This window comes from Vidua chalybeata, chromosome 6 (genome assembly GCF_026979565.1).
Source record: "Vidua chalybeata isolate OUT-0048 chromosome 6, bVidCha1 merged haplotype, whole genome shotgun sequence".
Classification (NCBI taxonomy): Eukaryota; Metazoa; Chordata; class Aves; order Passeriformes; family Viduidae; genus Vidua; species Vidua chalybeata.
The window spans coordinates 39,667,902-39,693,477 of NC_071535.1; the positions used below are offsets into that span (position 1 = coordinate 39,667,902).

At 46.4% G+C, this 25,576-nt stretch overlaps 5 protein-coding genes across 13 annotated transcripts in view; 3 read left to right on the plus strand and 2 right to left on the minus strand.

Annotated features, from left to right (window-relative positions):
* CELF1 (CUGBP Elav-like family member 1) overlaps window positions 1-925 on the minus strand; it is a 68,886-nt gene extending 67,961 nt beyond the window's left edge. For 4 of the 8 annotated variants that reach the window (XM_053945171.1, XM_053945170.1, XM_053945169.1 and 1 more), the window contains exon 1: window positions 665-925. The gene's annotated coding sequence lies outside the window, so the exon portion shown is untranslated. The remainder of the gene's footprint in view (window positions 1-664) is intronic. The other 4 variants (XM_053945173.1, XM_053945172.1, XM_053945158.1 and 1 more) reach the window with 3 other exon arrangements.
* Window positions 926-1,028: 103 nt separating this feature from the next.
* On the plus strand, window positions 1,029-3,271 carry PTPMT1 (protein tyrosine phosphatase mitochondrial 1). Its single transcript, XM_053945449.1, has 4 exons — window positions 1,029-1,257; window positions 1,328-1,408; window positions 1,945-2,136; window positions 3,017-3,271. Exons 1-4 carry the CDS (start codon window positions 1,087-1,089, stop codon window positions 3,146-3,148), a joined length of 576 nt encoding a protein of 191 aa, XP_053801424.1. The 5' UTR covers window positions 1,029-1,086; the 3' UTR covers window positions 3,149-3,271.
* A 162-nt stretch (window positions 3,272-3,433) lies between these two features.
* On the minus strand, window positions 3,434-11,464 carry KBTBD4 (kelch repeat and BTB domain containing 4). Of its 2 annotated transcripts, none has more exons than XM_053945446.1 (4): window positions 11,381-11,464; window positions 8,287-8,907; window positions 5,652-5,758; window positions 3,434-5,073 (listed from the first exon to the last, which is right to left on the minus strand). In XM_053945446.1, the coding sequence occupies exons 2-4, from the start codon at window positions 8,876-8,878 to the stop codon at window positions 4,213-4,215; spliced, it is 1,560 nt and encodes a 519-aa protein (XP_053801421.1). In that variant the 5' UTR covers window positions 8,879-8,907; window positions 11,381-11,464; the 3' UTR covers window positions 3,434-4,212. The 2 variants fall into 2 exon arrangements, with proteins under 2 accessions (XP_053801421.1, XP_053801420.1); XM_053945445.1 differs by having other exon boundaries at window positions 11,319-11,408.
* Window positions 11,465-11,497: 33 nt separating this feature from the next.
* NDUFS3 (NADH:ubiquinone oxidoreductase core subunit S3) lies at window positions 11,498-15,839 on the plus strand. Its single transcript, XM_053945448.1, has 7 exons — window positions 11,498-11,583; window positions 11,691-11,753; window positions 12,520-12,617; window positions 12,883-13,032; window positions 13,835-13,960; window positions 14,247-14,366; window positions 15,592-15,839. The coding sequence occupies exons 1-7, from the start codon at window positions 11,538-11,540 to the stop codon at window positions 15,757-15,759; spliced, it is 771 nt and encodes a 256-aa protein (XP_053801423.1). The 5' UTR covers window positions 11,498-11,537; the 3' UTR covers window positions 15,760-15,839.
* Window positions 15,840-20,891: 5,052 nt separating this feature from the next.
* Window positions 20,892-24,801, plus strand: FAM180B (family with sequence similarity 180 member B). The gene is made up of 3 exons (XM_053945826.1): window positions 20,892-20,958; window positions 22,833-22,900; window positions 23,460-24,801. The coding sequence occupies exons 1-3, from the start codon at window positions 20,892-20,894 to the stop codon at window positions 23,901-23,903; spliced, it is 579 nt and encodes a 192-aa protein (XP_053801801.1). The 3' UTR covers window positions 23,904-24,801.
* Window positions 24,802-25,576: the final 775 nt, after the last annotated feature.

Below are 25,576 nucleotides of genomic sequence, written 5' to 3' on the forward strand. Positions count from 1 at the left end.
TTATCAACCTTTACTCTTCTTCACGTATTTATCATCCATTTTACGCTCCGTCTCTCCTGGTTTTTATATTCCTCTTCCTGCTTCATTCCAGTAGTGTCTGTCACGCCTTCTCATACTTGAGGACTGCAAATCCTCACACTGTGACCTGAACTTCAATTTCCCTGATCGTGCTTCTCGTATGCCTGACTCGCCTCCACCCCTGGTGCACCAGCACGCATTTCTGCTCCAGCGGACAGACCCGCATCATACCGACGACAATAGCAACCGCACCCCAGGTTCCTCTAAGTGCCCGGGGCGCCCAGCCCGGCAGGCTGACGGCGGCCGAGCCCGGGGTAGCCGCTCCCCCGCCCCCAGGTCCGCCCGGCCTCGCCGCAGCCCCCCCGCCCCCAATGGCGCCGCCGCCGCGGGCCGAGCTCGCACCCACAGCGCCACCGCCGCCGCCCGCGGCGCTGTCAGCGCTCGGATCAGATACGACACCCGGCAGCCTCCCGCTCCGGGCCCCGGAGGGGCTCCCGGCGGGGCGGCGCCGCCCCGGGATGGCGCGCACGGGGCGGCGGCGGCGGCTCCCCCACAGGCCGGAGCGGGGCGGCCGCCTCGGCCCGGCACGAGCGGCCTCGCGGCGGGAGCGCTGGGGAACGGGGGAGAAGGGGCAAGGAGCCGTTACCTGCGCGAGACGGATCGCGCTTCCCGCCGGCTCGGCTCGGCCCGGCCCCGCGCCGTCCCTGCCGTGCCGTGCGCGGCCCGAGCTCCTCCCGGCGGCGCCGCCCTCACCTGCCCCGGGATCCGCCCGCACCCCGCTCCGCTCCCTGCGCCGCCTCGGGCCGGCTCTGCAAGATGGCGGCGCTTCCGGGAGAGACCACGGCGGGCGCGGCGTGGGGGGGCCGGGGCGGTGCGCCCGCCCCCCCCGCTCCGCCGGTCCTGCCGCGCCCCGCCCGGCCCCGCCCCGCTCCGGCCCTGCCGGGTGCCTCCCGCCCGCGGCCCGGCCCCGCCGCGGGTGTCCCCGCCGGTGACGCTCGGTACGCGCGTCCGCAGCGGTCCCCCGCCCGTCGGCCCGGCCCGGCCCGGCGCGGCGCGGCCCCGGCGCGCATGGGGGTGGTGGAGGCGCTGGGCGCCGGCGCGGCGCGGCTTCTTTTCTACCCGTCGCTGCTGTACACGGTGGCGCGGGCGCGGCTGCCCGGGTCCCGCCGGCCCTGGTTCCACCGCATCGACGAAGTCGTGCTGCTCGGGGCGCTGCCGCTGCGGGGGCGCATCCGCAGGGTAAGGCGGGCACAGCGGGGCGGGCCGGGCCGAGAGGATCGGAGGTCCCTTACGGTGCCTGTGCCCGCAGCTGGTGGCGGAGGAGAACGTGCGCGGCGTGGTCACCCTCACTGAGGACTACGAGACCCGGTTCCTCTGTTTTTCTCCCCAGGTGAGCCCCGGAATTGCTGGTGTGTCCCCCCGCCCCCGTCCCGCCCCCCCGGCCCGGTCTCTCATCGTAGTCTGTCCCGGCACAGGTGAGGCTTTAGCCGCCTCCTGCCGTCATCCCGGCTGGGACCGCCAAGTTCTGTGGCAGCAAAGCCGGGACTACTCGTACCTAAGCTGACATTAAAAACTACGTGTCAAACCAGTAAAACGTGAACATGCGAGGGAACTGCTGCTGCAGTGGCAGGGAAAGACAGGAAGCATGGAACCCACATACATCACTATACAGGAATGCCTTTGGGTTGGGAAGAGATCCCAACCTCCTCTTTTCCTTTAGCTGAAACATATTTTTTCAGTCCCCTTTAACTACTACCTTCTGATGACCAGGACTGAAATTTTCATACATCTGATTTGAAGGATTGATGTTCAAAGTCTGTTTACAGCCTCTCTGAATTTCCCAACTGTCTCAACAGGTTCTGAGTTTCTTTCAGTAAAAAAACCAACCCAAAAGTTCAGTGACCAAATCTGCTATGTCTGTTACAGGAATGGGAGGCAATGGGAGTGGAGCAACTGCGTCTTAGCACTGTGGATCTAACAGGAGTCCCCACCTTGGAAAACCTGCACAAGGGCGTGGAGTTCATCCTGAGACACCGAGCCCATGGTAACAGTGTCTATGTGCACTGCAAGGCAGGACGCTCCCGCAGTGCCACCATGGTGGCAGCATACTTAATTCAGGTCAGGAGTCTCTGCTAAATGGGGTGAATTTTCATTTAAAAATGGAAATAAAATGCAGACAACCTTTATAGTTTACTTTTGCTCAGGACATCTGAGCATGTACAGGTTAATATTCCATGATTTTATAGAGCTTGGACACCCATTTTAAGAGAAGTCTCAAACTTACCTTGTTTTGAATGCAAATGCAAATTTTGAATTATTCTGCTTTTCTTAATTCTTTCTGTGGAGGAACAGATTGAGGTGGGAATAACAAGTCACTCATGAATGTAGGTTAACTTAGCAGATAAACATACGTTTTTGTTGTTTTTATTTTATCTTTGGTTCACTGGAGCGGTGAGCCTTCCTACACTTTTCCATATACAATTCAGGATCAAGAGAACTGACTTGTTTTCTGAGTTCCTCTACCAACCCAACTGGGGAAGCCAGCACTAAGAACAAAATCCCACCTGTGGATTCTTCCCTTGGTGTTACTAAGAGCTCCCTAGAAAATTTTCCATTACTGTTGAAAAGAAAACTTTCTCCCTAAGTGCTGAAATGCAATGGGACTACCAGTAGAGTTTAAAAAAAAATTAAAAATCAAGCTGCATTTTTGCTCTGGTCTAGTAGGGCTAGGACAGGAAACTGTTCACAACAAGAAGGAAGAGTGAGTGAGACAGAAAGTGGAGGATACAGGCAGCAACCATTCCTCTGTAACTGAGGGACTCATTTCATGAATGTGTGGCTTGCAGGCCTCTCTGAGAGGAACATCAAGTAAACCTAAGGGACAAAGCAGCAGCAAGCTTTCTAACACCTCTAATATTGCCCATAGCCTCCAGGATGGTTCCATTAACTGGTGCAAAGATGGAATGAATTTTCACTTGCTGGGTTTCTGCCTTTTCAGCTGCATCACTGGAGCCCTCAGGAAGCAATAGAGGCCATTGCCAGGATTCGTCCCCACATCCTCATTCGACACAAGCAAGTCCAGGTCCTGGAGAAATTTCACAGGAACATGATCACTGGAAGAACTGCATAAACTAGTAAGAACTAATCAGAATCAAAATCCTCATTTCAGCTGCTATAAAAAAAGTTTTTATGATCTAACAAAAGCTTAAGGGTTTTCATTCTTGACTATCAATAAAGAATGTTTTACAGTAAAGGGGAAATAGGGCTGTTTCATTAAAGCTTTCTTTCCTTATGGCTAATATCCTAGATCTCTTGGAGCCCCATAGTTTTTTTCTACACATCAGTGCTGAGCAGAACTGCAATCCACAGGAAGTTCAAAAATATTTGTATTTGAAGCAAAGAGAAAAAACCAAAATACTTTGTCTCAGTAGAGACTTTATTCAGATTCTTACCCAAAGGGTTACAGTGCCAACAGAGAGGGATAGGAGGAAGCGATCTTATTCCTGTCTTTTCACCAACACTATGCTATAATTACAGGTGGGGATTTCCTGTACAGTAAAGGAAGTCAATGCTCTAAAAATGATCTCCCTCTTCTCTTTATACTAGGTGATGACAGAGCAGTAAGCAAGTACTCAGTTGGTTACCACTCCTCTAGGAGAAGTGCTGAATGTAACCTAAGGGTCCTGGGGTCAGTTCTGGAATCTGTCTGCCAGGCCCTCCTTCTGCAATAGGACACAGGAATGTTTAAATGGGGGCATCCCTGGGGGACACAGTGCACGTCTAACTCTGTGACTGACACAGCAGCAACACGCAGTCTCCTAGGCAGTTAAAACTAGCAGTCTGGGCCAAGGAGAATGTTCTCCATATGCCACAGGATTTTTTTAGTGGTGGATTTGTTCCAGGCTAAAATAGCCATTTGCTGCTGTTTGGGCCTCAAATGCAAGCAGCTTATCATCAAGGAATCAAAGTAATAGTATTTAGTCCATCTGAAATCTAAGATACAACAGTTCAATATGGTTTCAATAGTGCTATGTAAAAGAATAGGTCCACAGTCAGAAAGCCTGTACTTCCTCTGCACAGGTACAGAGGATGGGGTCTTTACTGGATGTTGTGAGCTTGTAGTAATTGGGACTGGTGCTGAGGCTTGTAGGTGTAGCACAGCAAGACACTGTTGCTGTCTATCACTGGGCCTGCTTAGGCCAGGACAAACTGCAGGTTAGTGAGCAGCACTTTGATGCCACTTGTGACTGTGACAACAGAGGTGGCTGGGTTAAGTTTAAAAGTATTTGCATCGCCCTTTTTATAGCGGTCACGAAATACATAGATGCTGCCATTGCAGCTGGCAATTTTCCAGAGGGATGGTACTGAGCTCCAGGCATCTGGGAGGCACAGCCGGGTGAAGCTATCCAGCAGGGGATTGTAGCAGAGCAGTGAATCCCCCTCGGCCACAATGAACACCACATCCTTGTGCACAGCAGCGTGCATGCACCCTGCAAAAGGCAGTACGTATGGCTTCACGTGGCATTTCTCTGTGTTGGTATCATAGCACTGAATGAGCCGAGAGGGCTTGGTGAAGAAGTCCAGGTCATTTTCCTCTCCACCTAACAGGTAAATGACACCATTAAGGTTCACCCCTGCAGCTCCAGAGACTGCCACTTCCAACTGGCTGGTCTCTGTCCAGACGTTGTCTCGTACTCTGTAATATATGACAGCATTAGAGAGAGTGTCCTGTAGAGTTTTCCCCCCCAGTGAATATATTGCATCCTTGCTTGGCACAGAGACGAGGGTGTGCTGGAGCCGGTCACGGGGCAGAGGAGCACACCATTCCCAATCTATAGTCGCATTGTTGCATTTCCACATGCGCCGTGGAATGGAGCCACCAACAACATACAGGTCACTACCGTGCTTGCAGGCCGCAGTGATCTGGTGACACAGGCTGTTCTGGCCACTCACACTGATGGAGTCATCATCAGCACAGTGCAGAGAGACAGCGAGGGAGTGTGTACGTGATGACTCCTTTCCAATCAGGTAGATGTGAACATTTTCTCCAATCACCTGAGCGAAAGTAGAAGTGTGTCAGCAAAATTAGATCTGTTCACACAAACATCAGTGACGCTCAAGACTGAATTTTTCAGTTTAGGACCCACCTGTGGGCCTGAGTTGTATAACCTCCTTCCCAAGTCCTGCCACCCTAGAACATTCAGAATTCAGAGCCTCAAGGCCTTTTCAAGATACCATTCATATCTGACACAGTAAAATAGCCACCCATGTCACTGGAATACAAGGGCTCATGATTTAGGTAAGGGCAAGTTACATCACTGACGGAGTACAGTTGTTACAAGGCAAATGTCAAACAGATTTCTGAACAGTTTATTTGGTAACTGAGGTGAAATAAGTTATTTGTGGCACTGCTCCAATTACTAATGAAAGCAGACTCAGATTAAATGAAAAAAAGGCTGTCAGTGGGGTTGCTGTTTATGACACTGAAAGTAACCTCTCACAAGCACCATGAATTTCAATGACATTCGTGTTTTGTGACTTTCAAGTCAGACCTGTGAGCAAAATACCCTGCCCTGAGAAGTGTGAAACCAGCAAGTGCCACATCAGCCCCAGAACACAAGGTCTTTTTATACCTTCAGACTCGATCGTAGAGTCTCTGAAAAGCCCACTCGCTCCTCCTTGTTGAAGTTGATCCAGGTTTCTATGGCAGCTGTTGGATTCTGAGAACATGGAACGCCATCTGCAGTTCGGGGACAGAACGGCATTTATGATATCTAGAAAAGGTGTATGTACACAGGAACACCCTTTTCCTGTGGCTGCCTCCCCCCCACTCCCACCACAAAACCTACTTTCTAGGGACGAAAAATAGACAGAGGTGTTTATAGATTTTGTCAGGCATGATCAGCACTACCAGCCAGCCCAATACATTAAATTAATTTGGGTAACTGTAGGAGAACAGCTGTAGATCTTAAGCACTTTGGATGAGTTTCAGCAATCTATTCAGGAATCTATGACCAAGAGAAATAGGACAGGAAAGAGAACTTACATGCTGTGTGACGATGACAAATACTTTCTTATTTAATCATTTAGGCAGAAAGATTCTGTTCTTGAGAATCTCAGCACCTGCCTTTCTTTCTGGCTGGTCCTAGAAACCTGTCTAACAAAAGTCATCTACAAAATACGTCTGAGCACTGTCAGGCAGCTGACCCTCATGACTGAACATCTGGTGTTGCTGCTATCCTCTTAACATGTGGAAATCCCCAATGAGCTACTAGAGTTTTTTTTAGCTGTGTGACAGTAAGAAACATTCCAGAGAATGCATCAGATTTAAATCTCTTTTGAGACGTAACTGGAAGTTTTGGTTAAACCACAAAGTCTTACATCATCATCATCATCATCATCAGTACATTACCTAAAAGATTTTAGGTATTTCCTTCCAGTTTGAAAGCCAGCAATTATGCCTGTGTTCATTGAGAAGCTTCCCTATGAAGACTCTGATTTTGTAGTCTGTTCTCATGACAAACTCTGAATTCAATGATGCTGAAGGCACCAGACAAATTCCAATGCTTTTCTCTATAGTGGAAGGGAGCAGAAAAAGTGTGGCACAAAAACAGATATTTCAACTCTGTTTAAAAGGATTCCCAAAAGCTAACCATCACACGTAGCGCCTAAATAGAATTTTTTTTTTAAATTGGTCCTAGAGTGCAACAGAAGGTAAACTTAATAAATTGCTATTTTATAAAATTAATTTTAATCCTTGCCACTAAAAGTTTCCTCTATTTAATTCCCCATTAACTAAACAAAGATGAAGGAAAGGCAAAATAAAAGGATTTTTCCTACCAGCAGTAGGGAAATAATTAATGGATTTTAATAGGGAAGTAATTAATGGATTTTAATCCATTTTATGAGCTAAGTTGTGGCAAAAATACTTAGTAATGTGATTCTACACATGAAAATAGATAATGCATGGAAAAAAGTTATACTGAGCAATTGTATTAATTTAGGACCACAAGTGCTAAAGTCCATAGTCTTAAAACTGTTTTTTATGTGGAATCCCTAGGAAATTAAACGTGATTGACCTCTACAGTTTTATTTCATGATTTTAGATGTTTTTTTAAATGAACTTGTGACTTATTTTAAAACCTTTAGCTAGATAGTTATCAAAATTACTCTAAGTTTATCACAGTTTTTGAGCTATCAGTACATATACTCAATAGGTTCTTGACTGTAAATTTCTTTAGATGCAATAGAGATAATTTAATGCAATATCTGTAAAGACTCTCATATGCATAGCATCAATTCTAAAGTCTAGTTTAAATCTCATGGATAGATTTGCCAGTGTTCCAAAGGAGCCAGTCATGATAGTTTTATTTTTGCGACTGCATATAAAACACATGACACACAATGTCTCATTAGTTACTCAGTTACAAAGAGTAATTAAAAGCAAGAAAGAGGCACATTTGGATGTATGAGCTGCTTCTACATTCTTGCTTCCTCTAGCAATCATACATTACTGCAGAGGAATGGGCTTGTGATGCAGCTTCCTGGAGAGGTTAACAAGTACTGACGGTACCTACTAGGGCAGCAGATCTTTAAGGATTGGTGGAAGCTGGACTAAGTTGTTTGTGTGTTGATGGGTCCTTTACAACTTTGATCATGGAAGGCTATTAACTTTATAAGAAGGGCAATTACTGTATTATTCCATTTCAGTCAGTTGAGTGCCTAACTAATCCTAACAATTATATACAATTGCAAATAACACTAAAATAGTCTAAAATATGTGCTCAAGCCTTCTTACAGATGTTGAGTTATTGCATTACTATGTTAAATGGTTATGAGCTAAAGGGATAAAAAATACTTTCATAAGATGTGTATTTTTGGAGTGCTGAGCCTTCACCACTCCAATGGTGAAGCCAATGCTTCTTTGTTTTACCTTTAATGCAAACAAAATTACAACAAATTGTTGGAAGCTGGGTTTAAAAAATGTGTAACACTTCTAACCTGTTGACTCAGGAACTGCTGTGAATTTCCAGCATCCTGTATGTCCCTTTTCTATAGCTTAGCTGTTTCATGTCCAGTAACAATTAATAGTTTGGGGCTTTTTCTGATAAAGGTGTCCAGAATGTTTTGCTCTGCCTTGCTTAGATAATCTGAATAGACAGTTATTATGAAAGTTTGTACCTTTCCATCTATTTCATTCACTACCTGATCAGACTCTGAAAGTCTCTTTGTATATCCACATCCTAGGTAGTTTCAAGAACTCCTTACCTGTAAGGATGTCTGTCAGCAGGCGGAGAGGCAGGTGTAGGAACTCCTCTGTCTCCTGCAGCTGAGACAAATGTGACTTTGCACAGTGTTTGGCAGCTGTGTAGAGCTCCATGTCACTGTGTTGATCTGCCAACCACATGACCTGCAGACAGTTTCTAACCTGCACCGTACGGGCCAGAAAACGGGAGCACTCTTCAAAAAGGGCAGTCAGCTGGTACATGTCTGCCACTTCATAGGTTTCCTGCAACTCCTCTGCCCTCAGCTTTACAGTTCCATGGTAAATATAGTCCACAAGGAGCTGAAAGACACTCTCACTGACATCCTGCAGCTCAATCACCCGGTTGTGGGCCTCCTTTAGGTTGGAAGTGAACATAGAACGAAAAAAGCAGCTCTGAGCTGAGAGGACCAAACGGTGCAGCTGGAATTCTTTGCCTTCCACTGATATTGTAACATCGGCAAAGAGCTCATCCTCCAAGCATAATTTCATAATACCCTGGGCCACGCGGCCTGAGTGGGAGCGGTCAGTGAAGGTGTAATTCACAAAGTAGTTTTCTTCTGCAGAGGAGCCTCCAGTCTCTTCTGACGAGTCCATGGTGCTGCACAAATCAGACCTCCAGCAATCTGTAAAATCACAATAATTATACAGCTTTCTCTCACCACTAACAAGATTATGCAGTACTTCAGGGTACAGGGAAAAATCAAACATATTGGTAGGAGTCCAGCATATTTTAGACTTAACATAAATAGCACAGCCAGAAATTTGTGCTTGAGCTTCAGAATCTCAAACAGCAAATGAGAAGTTGGCATAATTAAAATTGTAATATATACCAAACTTCCAGTACAGTGAACATCATGTCCCAGCAGGGCTGGGAGACGTGCATATCTGTTCACCACTCATTTTACTGACACAAAGAAATGCAGCAAGTTATTCAAGCGGAAAGTCCAGTAACTGCCCTAGGAAACTTGCAAAGCCAAAAAAAGCAGCAGCAGCATAGCTGGACTAGATGTGAAAAGGATTACAGCATCATACTAAAAAAGAGCACAGGCAGCGTTTCATATCATCAGGAGGTGTTAATTACTGTCAAAACCCAATGATGAATCTGTATCAAGATGAACTAGTTTTTACCAAAAAGATGCACGAGATGTTGGCCTGACATAACCACCAGTCCTTCAAGCCAACCAAATGAGATAACTGATGGTTATGCTGTTTGTTAATGTGCCAGTCAACTTCAGCATGCAAAACAACGTTTTAGATGTTGTTAGTCACTGCTTCCCAAGTGGAAAGGGGATCAAAATTTAAAAGAAAACACCTCTTAGCAGGTACCATGGATGTTTGTAGTGCTCCAGGTAGTTTGTGGGTCAGAAAAGCTTCTGAAACACAGAAGGACTACTACAGCAAGGAGCTCATTTTTACCATGGCTCTTGGCAGCATTAGGAACAGTTGCCTACCTGCATTCACTTTAGACTTATTTTTACAACTGAACTTCCAGCCATGGTGTCTAATATCAGAAATTTCTTCAATTAATAATGAACATTATTTCAAGAACAATGTTTCATGAAGATGTGATTTTTTTCTCCAGCAGATTCTTAGTTACTCTTCCATGGTTTATCTTGTCAAACATGCATTTTCTTACAATTACTCTGCTTGATCAGGAGGGCTCCTAAGTTCTTTGCTCCAATTCTGTTCATGAGAAGTAGTGTCTACATCCCAAATTGGCTCGACAAATCCATCTCATCTCTGGTGATACTCTGCCTTAATTACACTCTAATCTCTATTTTACAGTAGTTCTGGTCTGTCTGAAAAGTACCTATATATTAGTCTATAAGAGACAGAGGAACTGCAGTCAGCATAGAACACATCAGTACTATTTTTCCAACTTTACGAAGCATGAGCCTATCCTGCAAATTGGCTTCCACTTCGGCTAAAGCTCTTTATCCCTACAGTCAAGGTGCTTAGGAGCTTCAGCCCAGAATGCAGAAGAGACCACACAGAGCACCAGGATATGGACAGATGAACTACTTTGCCCCCTTGGCACGGCAGAACTAGCTGCCCACACTGCCCTGCACAACTCCCAGAGGACTGATGCCAGGCCACAAAAGAAATGCCTAGAAGCAGCTAAAGACTAAGCAAATCTCACATCTTCCTTGCAGACACCCAGACAAAGCTCCCCTTTGCACGCATGGTGTCTCGGCTATAAAGAAAGAGGCATACAGGACAGCTAACTATCCCATAAAGCCAAACCGTATGCTCCATGCATTCCATAGGCCTAGCTATCAGTGACAGTGGTTTAACCAACACCTAATATACCTCCTTCACAGAATCACAAAATCACTTAAGTTGGAAAAATTCTCTGAGACCACTGATGCCAACCTATGGCTGAACACCACCATGTCAACCAGACCATAGTACTGAGTGACACATCCAGTCTGAAACACCTTCAGCAACACCACCACCTCCCTGGGCAGTCCATTCCCGTCTCTAATCAGCGTTCCTGTGAAGAAATTTTTCCTGATGTCCAGCCTAAACCTCGCCTGTTGCAGCTTAAGCCTGTGTTCTCTCCCCTGTCGCTGGTTGCCTGGGAGAAGAGACCAACCCCCAGCTGGCTACACCCTCCTTTCAGGCAGGCAGTTGGAGAGGGTGATAAGGTCATCTTTGAGCCTCCTTTTCTCCAGGCTAAACTAACACAGCTCCCTCAGCCGCTTCTCATAGGACTTGTGCTCCAGCTTCCTTCTTTCCTTGCTCTTGACAGGGTCGGGGATGCCACGGCGGTGCCCGGGATCGGGGAACCCCTAAGCACAACTTACAGCGACCCCACGGTCCGGGGCGGGGAGAAGGCAGGAAGGGAGGCTGACCCTCGGAGAAACGCAGATTCCCCCCAGGGCCGCGCTGACGCTGCGCAAGGCTCAGCGCTGGCTCAGCCCGGGGGCTGCCGGGGTCCGCCGCCCTCCGCGCCCGCACCTCCCGCGCTCACTGCTCCGTCCCCGGGCCGGCGGCCTCGCCGCTCCCCCCGGCCGCGCCGCGCGGCACCCACCTGCGGCGCCTCCCTTCATGCCGCCGCCCCGGGCTGCCCCACCGGCTGCTCCCGGCCCTCACCCTGCGCCAGGCGCCGCCGGGTACTCGCCGATTCCGCCCACCGACCCGGAGCTGTCCCCGGGAAGCTCTTCGCGCGCTTCCGCCCCCGGGGGAAGAGCGGCGGTGGCGGCGCTTTCCGCTTCCGCCCCGTGCCCTTGCCCGTCCGTGTCCCGGCGGGATGTGGGCGGCAGCGGCGCAGGGCTTGGCGCGGGCCGCGCTGCGAGGTGAGGCTCGGGCACTGTGCCGGGGCTGTACCGGGGGTGTACCGGGGGCGCGGGCCGGGCCGGGCGGTTGCCGGTGGTCGGTGAGACGTGTCCGTTTCTCTCCGCAGCTGGCGCGGCACCGGCGGCGGCACGGGCCCGGCTGGCGGGGAGCTCCGCCGCGGACACTCGCCGTAAGTGCGGGGCCGGTTTGGGGGCGGGGGCCGGAGAGGGCCCGAGGCGTGCGGTTGTGCCGCTGCCGGCCGGCGGGAGGGCACCGAAGCGGCCCACGGACGTTCCCGGGCGGTGGAACCGCTTTAGCGAGCTTGTCGGGAAAGGGTTGGTCCGGTCACCTGAAAACCCCAATTGCGCAGAAAAGTGGCTGTCTTGGTAACCGTGCTTGCTCTGGGTTCCTGTCTGCATCCTTTCTCAGATGCAGGGCCAAGCCTGCTTTTTCTGTGCAAAGCTGTGCCTGGGCAACAGCTTCATATGCTGCCTAAAAGCCCTGACTCTTAAGGGCTTTTAGTTGTAACAGTGAAAAAACCCACCCCAACAATGTGAGTTCCTAGAGTGTTTTGATTACCAGGGCCTTGCTTAGATGTTGACACGTCCAGCAAACCCAGAAAACAAGGCCCTTTCTAGACAGAGCTTGAATGACATGCACGATTCCTAAGTTCAGATTATTTTGTCATCTCTGCTGCCCTCTTTTTCATCTGGCCATTTACTTCTTCATCATCTTGTTGGACAATTCATGCTGCTCTTAGTTGACAAAATTTTAGCACTGATACAAATTTCCTTCATTATCAAAGTATCTAGTTCCATCTTTTGTGTAACACAAGGACGTTGCTATAGCGTAGTTTCTGACAGACAGCTAGACTGGTTAAAGGGAGTTACTACTCTTCTTTCTGTAGCTTTCTGTATTCCCTGTCATAATCTTGGAAACTTTATTTTTCTCCTTAGCTACTGTCAGACCAAAAAATGAAGTAGAGCAGAAGCAGCTATGTGCTTTTGGGGAGTATGTGGCTGAGATTCTGCCCAAGTATATCCAGCAAGTACAGGTAGGTGCTTTTCAAGAAATTGTTCTTGTGGTGGGACAGGATCCAGTGAACACACCACTTTCTTGTTACCTGTTCAGAGAAGCAGTTTTGGGGAAGAAAAATGGTCAGAATTCCAGGAGAAGTATTGCTGGTTTTAAGCCCCTTGATCTGATGCCTTTTTGTGTCTGTTGTGTCTCTTTGTTCGAGTGTTCTCCTGAAATCAGCATCACGTTTGGTCCTGTTGGTGTTTGTACTCATGCTCTTCCCACTGTTCTGTTTTCATCAGGTGACCTGTTTCAATGAGCTGGAACTTCTGATCCATCCAGATGGGATCATTCCTGTCCTGACCTTCCTTCGTGATCACACCAATGCCCAGTTCAAATCCTTGGCAGACCTGACTGCTGTTGATGTCCCGTCTCGGCAGTACCGCTTTGAGGTAGGAACTGCTCACAGGTGCAGTACTTGGAGGGCTTCACAAGTGTTGATGGCTGTGGGTGCTGTTGCAGCTCTGACCACTTTCTTTGGTTTCTGGCAGTGAGAAAAAATTTCGAGAGTTGTAGATAGAATTCTTGAAGTCAAAGGGCTTCAGTTGCTGAAGAAGTTGAATTTGTTTTCATTCAATATTTTTCTTTCAAAAATCAAGGTAGCAGATTCATAGAAATAATAGAAATAGAGAACTTAATTGATTCATCTTTTCCAGTCACCAAGGCAGTATCAAACAAGGCTTTAAAATTCCTTATGAATTTTTGGGATCTTCTTTTCAATCTGCTTGTAGTATGTCATAAACAGCCTTTGTACTAGACTTCATCACCATAGAAGTTGGAAACGTTCCCTGGTATCCAACTCTCTTGCTGAAAATTAAGTGTATTTTTTCTTAGCTTTTTCCCACTGATAGTAGCTGCAAGAGTGATTGATGGCCATTTTCTTTGAGACAGACCATTCATTGTCAAGTGTTTCCATCCCTCCAGTAGTGTCTATTTTTAAGATTTAGTATCTCTCTTTATTTCTCTGTCATCAGTCATGATGTCTAAGTCTCTCATAGCTTTTGTCACACTTCTAAGAATCAAAGTGATAAGCTGTTGGAACCTCAGTTGTAGGAGTGTCTTGTAGTGGCCAGCTCTGAAGTGCTGAATGCGATCCTGCTCATAAAGAATATTTGAAATGGTCCTTATGTGGCTTTGCTTAGGCAGTGGTGTACTGCAAGGAGATCCATAAATGCTGCCTGTCCTCTGCTTCAGATTGTGTACAACCTCTTGTCGCTGCGGTTCAACAGCCGGATCCGTGTGAAGACGTACACCGATGAGCTGACACCCATCGACTCAGCAGTGCCTGTGCACAAGGCAGCAAACTGGTATGAAAGAGAGGTGAGTGCTGGTGTGCTTGGGAACAGAGTCTTTGTGGAGAGAGGCTGTATTTTCCCAATTAAAATGATTCCCCAACACCCTCAGGAAGAAAGAAGTGTTTTCCTGGCTGCCTCTTCAGAGCGGGAGGTAAAATGGTGTCTGAATTGCTTTTGAATGAATTCCTGCATCAGTTTTGCTGGCACTGTACAAAGCCAGGCACGTAACTGAAATTTTATGGACATAACACATGCATGTTTTTGGGTTTTTTTCAAATATAATTCAACTAACTTGGCTTCCTTTCATTTAGGTTTGGGACATGTATGGCGTTTTCTTTGCCAACCACCCTGATTTAAGGCGAATCCTCACAGATTATGGGTTTGAGGGTCATCCATTCCGGAAGGACTTCCCACTCTCTGGTTATGTGGAGGTAGGAGAGACAGTCATGTCTAAAGTTACCAGATCTCTCCAATGCTCTTTTCTGAGTTCCAGTACAAAGATGTGACTGCTTTACAATTACTTGTCTGTATTCCAGAAGAGTTGTATAAATCTGCATAGAAATTTGAATTATCACACAAAATATCATCCATAATAAGGCTGGAGAAATTGAGCAAATGTTACATCCTGTAATATGTAATATTACATCCTGTTACATACCAGAGATACTTGTCAGGCAAAGGAAGTGCTTCTGTTTTCAGCATGTTTTCTGGAAGATTAAAATTTCCACTGCAAAACTGAGATGTCTAGAAGGATAAAAGACTGAACTCTTCTTGATTCCGTTGGAACTTCACTTTGTTGTGTGTTTGTAGGCCCAGATTATAAAACTCTGATTAAACTGACTCTTGCTGTTTACCATTTACCTCTGTCTGCCCACCACAGGTGAAATGAGAGTATTCGGTATCTGTCTAGTTTGAAATGACTGCCCTGTAGAAGCAGGTGTATTTGGTGCAGTGTTAAAACTGAATAGAGTCTCAGAAGGAAACAGTCAAGTTCTGCAAAAAACAGACTGTTTTAAGAAATGTAGAAATAAGAAAATCTTGCAAGCAAGGATAAGGCAGCATCTCCTCAGCTGAGGTTCAGAGATCTGGACTGGCACAGTGAGGATAAAGGAAGCCAATCAGAAGTGTCTGGATTCCATCCTGGTTGTCTTCTTTTTCTCCCCTTGTTCTGAGTGTTAGGCTAAAAATTAGAACAACTAAAACCACAGAAGTGCCATATTATAAAGATTCATGAATGTAGTCCTCAGCCATGCAGGCCCAGGGTGGGCCATCTTACTTCAGTGACTCAGGAGAAATTTCTTTGTCAAATGACAAATTAAATGCTCTATTGCACGTGAACTTCATGTGGACTGTTAGGGTGGGTGCTCCTAATTCTGGGTGCTTAGTCACGACACCAAAGGGGCATTGTAGCAAAGCAAAGAGGAAGGTTTTCTCGGACACTCCAGAGATCTCAGTAGCATCTAGAGAGCTCTTGTTAAGTAATGAGAAGAACTGCAGCTGCGGCAGAGGCTTGTGGGCCTGTGGTTTTCCCATGGATAGGAAGTAGAGTTGTCTGCACAGAGGGTGGTCTGGGTCAGTAATGGCTCACTGTGCACAGCAGACGTGCTGCAGGAGCAGGGTGCAGATGACTGGCCTGTGTCCTTTGTGCTGTTCCAGGTGCGGTATGATGATGAAGTCAAACGGGTGGTGGCAGAGCCTGTGGAGTTAGCTCAGGAATTTCGCAAGTTTGATCTGAATAGCCCGTGGGAGGCATTCCCTGCCTATCGTCCAGCTCCAGAACCCCTGAAAATAGAAGCAGGAGCCAAGAAAGAAGATGCCAAATAGCAGCAGAAGGAAGCAGATGTGTAGCACCATCCTTTCTCTTCCAATATAATATTTATAATAATAAAAATTGATATGAGATACTTGCCTGTTGTGATCTCGTCAATAATGTTTTCAAACTACATGAAAAGCACATCGCCTGGGAATGCTGATTTACAGTCCTTATGATCCAAGTGGTAGATGTTTAGCTGGTGCTTTGAATTGTAAAACAGGGGATTTGTCTTTCTGGTTTGCAAATTGAACAGCGTGCAGGCATTGCCTGTGGCCTAGTGTTTCCTGAACACTTACTTCTGCCAGCAGTCCCTGCAGGTAAGCAGGTAAATATCAGAACCTGAGCACTCCCAAGAGACTGCACTGAAGCAGCTGTAGAGTTTGGGCAATGGGACAGCAGTTTCATAGCTCCAGGATGAGTGTTGGGAAGACGGTAATAATATGGCAAAAAGGCAAAGCCTGTGTAAATGGTTCTAATGCAGTTCCTGTCAGGACAACACAAATGTATGTTGGTCCAGACCAAAACAATTATGGAAATCTCTATTGTTTCCATGGGAATTAGGTCAGTGTCTTTTTGCCCAACAGAAGGAGCTGCAGGTAACTTCTGATGTGACACTCCCTCAGTCTGGCTTTTTCTTCACAATCAAGCAGTCTTTATTTTCTCCAGCACCTTCAGAGTGTGTTTTCTTTTTCCTGCAGCCAAAAATATACCCCTCCCTTGTTTCATAGACAAGAGTCTGTGTCATTCTGTCAGTATTCCAACTATTTTGAGCTCTATGATACAATAGCATTACCACTTCCTTTGCTCTTGTGGAAAATCTTTTTTTTTTTCCAAAAAAGCTGGAAGAATGCTGTAGTTCCAGTCCACCCACCACCTGTTTGAATGGGATTACATTACAGCAGTCACCAATTAATAACGTTCTTGGTCCAGAAAATGCATAATGCTGTTCTGCATGAAAAAGCTGCCAGACTTCATTAAGATCTGAAAACTGTTGTATAAGAGACTTCATAAAATTATTCACAGTTTGCAGAGATTCCCTGAATCGCTACTTAAGCTTTTAAATTGTAAAATCACTAATTAAAATAGGAGTTTGGGGGAGGTTAGGGTATGGGATGGAGGAAGGGATCAACAAGAGTAAATTCAATAAAGAAAAAAACCCTACTTCTGTGACTAGATAGTGATCTCTTTTCAAGAGTCAAGAATAGAGACTGAACTGTATTCTAAGAATTGGGTTTCATATTTGTTTCTGCCCCAGCCTTGTAAGCATGGACTGGTTAATTTTTTTTTTTTTTTAATTTTCAGAATTATGTTTCAGCTGCTGTGGCCAGCAGTTTGGGATGTGAGTCAACAATGTTTCTGGTTAAAATAAATAGCATTTGCCACTCACCTTAAAAGTTACAGCTCTACATGGGAAGGAGAAGTGAACACAGATCAGCAGAAGTTTGGGGTTTTATACAATTCTTAGCTCTATTTTGGATCTGTCTTCAGTTGAGCAGATTAAATAGGAAGTGAACTTTAGGTTCTTCCTACAAGATGTTCCACAGTTGGTTGTTTTCTTTGCAGTGGCTCTCATAGCATCCTGATGCTTATTGTGCAAGACAAAAGTTCCTGATGCCACTTCTATCACCATGAGGATTCTTTATAAATCATATTTCCTCTCCGTGTTCTCCTTTATCTCAGGTTGCTTGAGACACCACACCAAGACTTATGGTCTATATATTATAAAAATATGCATTTCCCAGTACAATAAGTCAGACTGATGGTAGCAGGAACACTAGGAAATTTACCTTTTAAAATTAATATTTGTGCAGAGGCAGAATTTGATCAACATCAAGAAATGTCAGACATGATTAGACATGATTGTCAAGTTAGACAATATGCAAGGTTTGCCCAAGAATGTGTGAACTGGAAAAGTAGCCAGCCCTGTGGGATCAGGCATTGGCTCCAGCAGGTCTTCAATATGTGGAATAGTTGCAAGTGGACCTGAATCTCTTCTCATTAGGGAAGCCTGGGAGATCAGGAAGGCTGTAATTTACTCACCTAAGCTCATTATCCCATGGCACAAGAGGTTGCAGAGCCTCACAGAATACTTGTGCACTCCGCTTCCTCGACTGCTCCTGAGCTCCAGAGGCCATTTTGCTTTTGGAGCCTGCTCACTCTGGGTTCCTTGTGGCTGGTGGACACTTGCTTTATGCTGGACAGGGCTGGCCAAGCACAAAGCTGTCTTCCAAATCCTCTGTCCCTGCCTGTTGCATACTGCCAGCTTCTGCGGGGTTTGGATTCCCCAGAATCCAAATTTGGGTTGGATTCCCCAGCTGCAGGAGGATGTGGGATGAGATATAAGTCAGATGTAGCTGACTTATAGACACGCTATACAGAAGAGATATTTTCTGGTACTGAAGGGACTTTATAGACTTTATAGACTGAATAGACGTTAGATGATGACTCACAGTCACCACATTGAGCTTCTCCAGCTAAGTAGGTTTTGCTGGTGTTTTCCAGAATCCTGGCATTTCTCCCTACAGCCAGGCAAGGGGACTGTCTTCCCTGAGGATGTGGCTACTGACAGTGTCAGGGTGCCCACCTACCTCATGTGCAGTAGGTGCAGTGGGATGGGGCCCTCCCTGTCACTTTTACACAGCTCATTACTCCTTCAAGCAGTAGATGCTGCTCACAAACTGAAACCAAAGGACAAGGAAAGCATCCTTGTAAGGACTGGCAGCTCCATACCTGGAAGATACCAGTATTACAGAGGTCCTGTCTGGTTACAGTCAGGGCTTCACTCCTGCTTCCCTCAAGGTTTTCTTACTTCTTCCACTCCAGTAACTCAAACATCACTTTTTCTGGGAGCCACATATGTCCTTCTTCCTTCCCTACTTTCTTCAATCTTCTTCCTTCCCTGAGCAGCTGCCAGACAGCCCCAGGCTAGGGAGTAATCTCCCCAAGTTCTGGGCGAGATGATCGAAGCAAGAGGTTTCTTCAATTCCATAAGCAGGATTTCCCTTTTGTGAACACGCTGTCTCCCTGAAGTCCTACTTCAAAGAAACTTCTCTCCTAAAGAGGCTCTTCTGGCACCACACCTTGTGCGTCAATCAGCATCCAAACAGTTCCTGCAGTTTTTGACCTTTTTTCTCTTGTTCTCATTTCCCATGTTCCTGCTTCAGGAGGTCATGGTGAAAAAGAAGAAACCAGTCAAGTTGTCCCTGCATAAACCTGGCTTGTGATGTTTTGAAACTGCTCCAACAACAGATGGTACGGCCAGGGGAGTGCAGAGTGGCAGGGCTGTGCGCAGCTGTGAGTACCTGGCAAGGACAAAATCCTTCAGGAGGAGCAGGTGCACTGCCTAACATAGCAGTCGTACATGCAGGGACTTTGTGCAGCTATCAGAAACTCAGCATTGTTTCTGTGCAAGTATTTCTGCTGTACAGACAGCTACATAATGTTTTTATCACTCTGAAATTGCCTTTCTTTGCGGGATAGTGAGGTAATTCTACAAAATTCCCCTAGCTCAAGGCAGCATCCACACTGATGCTTGTCCCTCATCTGCCACTGTATCAGTCACCTGAGCACAGCCCCAAAGCCTCCTCTCTTCTCCCTCCCACCAATGTGGCTGTACTCCTCCAGGCACTTCAGCTGCAAGCTGTTCCTAGGAAATTCCCCTGTTGACAAAATCATGTACAGCTCTCACAGATGTTGGCCAAAATCCTGTTGGGCAATCCTCTTCATGTCATGTGCTGCAAGTTAAAGGGAGGGTGTTTCATGGGCTGCAAAACACAGGGATTTTTCCATAGTGGCTTCTAGACAAAGTCATGTGTACACTGTGGCCTAAAAGGGACTCTGGCACAAAGCAGAAGGCACATCAATCTCACTGCACAGATCGACCGTAAGTGTCTGCCTCTTGGGTAACTTGTGATTCAGTTTAATAAAAGAAGAACGGAATGCAAGTGAAGAGTAAGCAGCGGAAAATAATGAAAAACAAAAGCAGTGCAGTGTGACCTGCACATACCTAAGCCTATGACAGAAAACACAGGTCTTGCTTTGAATCCAAACTGAGGGGAAGAGTGGCTCTGGATATTGTGGGCCCCTCTGTGATGCTTCCATTATGTGCAGGAGGTAGTACCAACCAGCACATCATCCCAGCCCTTAGTACACTATCTGGTGACAGTATGTCCTGACTGATATCCTGTAACTTGCTGAGCAAGAGATGCATTTCAGCTTTACCTTCTCTCTTTTCTAGGCAGACTTCTTTCTCCCTTTAACCTGAGAGAGTGTATTAGTCCTCATTTATACATATTACTGCATATTTGTATAACCCTGGCTTTACATTCTGTGCCATACAGAGTAGAAATACAGAACCGTTTGACTGGGGACTTGGCACTAATAAATACGTCAAGATTTGTAGAGAACAGATACCTGCTGTAAAGTGAATCAAATGAAGTTTTGTCTATGTAATTTAGAACATCTAAAGCAGACTGTGCTCACTGTAACCCAGAAGTCCACTTACAGGAGAGGATGCTGAGGTGCTAAAGCCTGAGCCACTTTGATACTTGGTGTTTGTTAGGTCACTGTACTGAGTTCTTCCTCCGGGGGGTTTGATACAGAACTGAGCCAGTGACATTTCTTCTGCCTGCTTGTATGTTTTGGCTGCTACTGCACTTCCATGAATCTGCAGTCTGCTAGCTTTATCTGTTTGTGACATTCCAGGATTGTTTTCAGATTTTTGAACCCAGGAAAAAGGTAAACTGAAACGTGACAGAAGCATTGTGCAGAGATGGAAGGGACTAGGGGGTCCTCACTTCTTAAGAGGCAAACATATGTAGTGGAGTTTCTTGCAACTAACAGCTTCCTATAATCATTGCAGTACAAAGTCAATCTTCGAAAAGGAAGCTTGAACAATTCTGCCAAAAACATCACAACAAAGTTTTCCAAGTTTCCAAAATATGACGGAAAATATCCTTCAGGGTCAACAAGTTGAACTGCAAGCCCTTCCCAGGGCTGTGACCAGAAACACAGAAAGATGGATCCATTCCAAGAGAGGCTGCTGGGATCTGAAGCAGCACGGGAAGACGCCCCAGGCGAACTGCTGAGGCTTGGGGTGTGGCACTGTCGCGGAGTGGGTGGCAGCTGCTCCGGCAGCGCTGCCATGGCCCAGGCACAGCTCAGCTCCTGGCTGCTCCTGTGTGTGTTTGCTGCATCCCAGAGGCCGACAGGTAGGGAGCACATCTGTTAGTGACACGGCTCCTTGGCTTGGCAAACCTTTGTGCAATGCCATTTGTGTGATGCTTTGCTGCTCCCTCAAATGCTGCTCCTCCAAATGCCTGGCCCGAGGCCTCAGGCAGCTGCACTGGCACGGGATAGAGCTGGAGTCCAGCTGGGGGGGGTGGGTTTGCTGGTGGGAGCACTGGTACCTCCTTGCAGGTTGAAGACCTGCTGCTGTGTTTGGTGGTAAGGGGAGGATTTTCTTGGATCTCCACTGAAAAAATAATCTCCTGCAATACTGTTCGTGGATTTTCTATATGCTTTTTGGGAAACAAAACCCCACTCAACCCTGTTGAGTGATAAAATAAGTAAGGATTTTTCCTTCCCCAGAGGATACTTATGTTATTATTTCAATACATTATTTGTTATGCTTTGTTAAATTTTTCTCTACTCAAAAATCTGCCACTCTGTATATTTATGAGGCAGTTACTAATAAGGGCAGTTTGGCACCTATTCAGCAAATGCACTGACTTTGCAGCCAGTCAGACATCTCTCAGGAGAGGGATCTGTGAGCCAAGAGCATTGGTTATTAGAGACAATACCAAGCAAAGAAATTTTCAGATGATATAATGCTTTCACCTGAGCTAAAAGCCTTGCTGGTACATCTGTGGAGGAGTAGGAAAAAGAAGCTACATCCATGCTCACATTCCAAAGCCACAGCTGGCTTGGATCACAGAGCTTGCAGCTGTGCAGAGAAACAAACCTCTGCAGCCTGCAGGCTGGCAGTGCACTTCTCCAGGCAGCTCGTGCATCTCCCTGAAAAGGTCTAATCAAAAATGGAGATTTGGAAGTGTCTTTTGGTAGCAGTCATCACACATGTATAGTACTAAATAATTTTTCTACTTTTTATATGCACCTGCTGACTTTAACTCTGAAGTATTCAATGTAAATCCTCACTTTTTCTTTTTAATGTATATGAAAAAGCTTTCATCCATTTAAAATGAAAAAAAACCCCATAAATATATCAGAGAGCTTACTATTTTGTATGAGCCTTTTCCATTTCATATTTCTTAACCTGATGAGTCTGTAAGAATCGAAGAGAGTCTTGGCTACCTCAGGACACTGATAACACAGAGGAGGGAGGGGATGCAGCCTCTCTTTCACAGTCCTGGACCAAGACTGCTTGTGTCTCCTTTTTCATACACACAAAGAAATAAATGCAGACAGTTAAAGCACTGTAAGTATTATGAAATGAAAACGGAACAATTCTTAGGATTAATGTGACTTTCACATTCAAAAATGGCCATTCCTCTGGCCTCATATCCATTTTTCCCAGATTACATGATGTCATGGGTCCCAGCAAGTAATTAGTTGGACATCAAATGAGCCATAATGGATCTGACAAGATTTCTTTTATCCTCACATTCTTCCAGCAGCAGAAGGGTAGGGAAGAAGTAGATAACCAGGATAAGCATCAGTTTATGTTTCTAGCAGCAGCTTGAGGAGCCTGGCAGCACCCTCCTTTCACTGGGCAGCATTACTTTCTCCAGCAATAACTGCTAACCAACCAAACCCCATCGGTTCAAACCCCATCCATTCTTGGTGTGAGAGGCTTCCTTGCTGCCTCTCAAAGCAGTGCCTTTGCTGCTGTATGCTTTAACTCTGCTGGCAGCACTAAGGGCCATGATATCCAAAACCTCGCCTCAACCACTGCTGCTTCTCTAAAAAAGCTTGTTTTGCTTATCAAAATCCCGTGGTCAGCATCTGTCATATTTGGCAAGCTGAGTGGTAGCTCAGGAATGTTGAAGACATTATTGACAATCAAATGGCAAAAACAGTAAACAGGAAGGTCTTGTGCTACCAAGCTCTGTCTGATGTCTTCCAGATGAACATCCTCACAGCGGCACCAACAGAGCCCGTCGTGGCCCAGAGGACGCTGGCATCATGTTAGAGGTCTCCTGAGCACTGGGGGCCCTGGGCCGAGGCACTGTTAGTGGCCATGCTCCCACCTGCCTGCACGTAAAAACTCACCTGTTCCGTTTGTTCTCATCCCTGACGGATTTCAGGAGCCCCTGGAGAACCTCGGCGATGCCTAATGGCATTTGTGCTCCCTCCCAGTGCGGGGTGCCGCCCACGGCGGCTGTGCCCCACGCCGTGGCGCCTCACGGGGTGCCCCCGCTGGGACAAGGAGCCATCCCCGCTGGGTTTGGGGACGGCCCCGCAAGCGGCCCAGCCCCGCCCGAGGCGGCCGCACCGGGGAGCTGCTGCAGGCGGGACTGCGGGGGGATAGCAGGGCGGGAGGCAAGAGCTGCACAGGTCCCACGGGGAAACGAGGTGTGGGGCTGCTCAGAAACGGGGTGTGGGGCTGACATGGAGCGGGACTAGGGAGCGGCCGCCGCTGGGCCCGCCCGAGGTTTGTTTGGCAGCGCTGCGGAGGGCTTTGCTTGCAGCGCGTTTGGGAGTGATGCAGTTGTGCTGGGCTTTGCCTGACAGCGCTGCTCCTCTCTTCCAGATGCTCTGGGGAAGGCTGGATATTCAGGCCAACGGGACAGTCCGGCTGCTGGATGAAGAGCTGGCCTCCCTACGCCCGGCACGGCGCTTCCTGCAGATTTTAGAGGAGGAAGTTCCCAAAACACGGGCAGAGATTGAGCAGCATCTGAGATATTTTTCACTGACTGACGCTCCCTTGCCTCCGACAGAGTTTGACCGTCTCCTTTTCACCAGTGTTTACAGTGCCTATCAGGTTCGCTCCATGCAGGGTCTGGATAAAAGCCCCTGGATTGGCTTTTTCTCTCAGCTGGTTGATGAAATCTTTCGTGACCTGTGCAAGGGGCTCTGCCCTGCAAATACCACTCTCCTCCAGGCTTCCTGGCCTTGGAAGGAGAAGCCTTCACATTTAGCATCCCTGAAACATTTGTATCGCTCTAACCTGGCCAGGACCAAGAGAGACACCTAATGAGGGAGCCCACCGTAGGAAAGGGCACCTGGCTTCAGCTGCCTCCTTGGTTATTTTCAATGCTTTCTACAGTGTGCAGGACTTTGAATAAATATGCTACACCCCTTTGTCCTGCTTTCTGCACTGTGCTGGCAACCCCCTCAGGATTTATGCTCAAGCTTTTATTTTTAAATGAAAAAAGGTCAAAAGTGCATTTCTCCCTTTTCTGATTTTGTGCTAAGTGGGCTGTGCTGAACGGGGCAGTGCTATTTAGATGTCTTATCTATCTTGATCACCGATGCTCAGGAGAGATGGCTTGGAAGTATTTTTCCAGGATATTTTTCAGCTGGTGTCACAGCTGACTTCATTTCAGATAATTCAGTTCACTCTCCTTATATTCTCCCTGTGGTTTCAGACAAATACAAGAACTTTTTTCCTCTCCAGTAGCAGCTAAGCAGGTTTTGTTGTGTTTCATATATAAGTCACATATTTAATTTAATTTTTCTCCTCATGTGGCACCATATTTTATGTGTCAACAGCAATTCCCCATATCATGTATTCATTTTTCTTTAAAAGGCAACCTGAAAATGTATGTATTCCATGAAGCTTTCTAGTATTTGCATATCATATTTACACATATACACAGCTTTGTTTCAGTTATAATTTTGGAATATACTTCCTGAAATCTCATTTAAATTCTGAAGGATCCTGACCTAGTTATTTCTTCAGCAGATTTTGCCTTTCTTCTATAAAGTTTTTTTTTGTACAGCTGTGGCATTTTACAAGCCAAACATAATAAATACATAGTCTCTATCAGAAATATAATTATTTTACAGAAAGACATCATTAACATTTGTCTGTCTTAAACACTGCGGTGTGAAATTAGATAAATGTAATTATCTCCTCAGGAGGGTTTTAATTTTGGTTCTTGTTTTTTCTACCAGATTTCCTGCTGCCCCTATAGGTACATCAATTTTGAACATTCATTGCTTGTGCTTAGATGATGGGATCCATAATTCCCTTTCTATCAATATAATTTTTCCATGTGAGACAAAAGAGGCATGTGTGACCTTCAGAGTGGGAACTGCTAGCTTCTGACCTAGTTAATCTTATTCCAAGCCATTGTAGCCCAACAGATGGAGAGGGAAAATAGTAAGGCAGGTACAAGAAGCCTGGAAGCAAGATGCTACAGACAATGGTTTTAGAGGTCAGTTTAGGGTTATGACAGGAGATAGATTTAAAGCAGGTCGTTTGTTGTTGGATTTTTGTTTTGTATGTTTGTTTCATTTTGGTTTGTGTTTTGGGGTTCTTTTTGTTTGTTTCTTTGTTTGTTTTTCATCCCAAAGGATATAGGAATTAAAATTAGAATTCTATTTGAAGTAAAACTTCTTGTCTCACCTAATGTTCTATTATTCTTATGCTGTTTTTTCACATACTTCCAATCTTTACTCTTCACCCTTTTGCCGAATATGCCCCCAGTCTTTAATGTCTGGGACATGTATGGAGTGACAGAGGCAGTGAGTGGCTGCGTTGAAGCCAAATTTGAGCAGAGTATCATCAAAAAGCTGAACTGAGATGGCACTGGTGCATGAAAATATTGTCTTGCTGGAGAAAGTACAGCCTGAGCCATACGAATATATGGAAAAAGGCTGAGGGGGTTGGCTTGTGACTCAGATGCCAACACACTGCTTTGA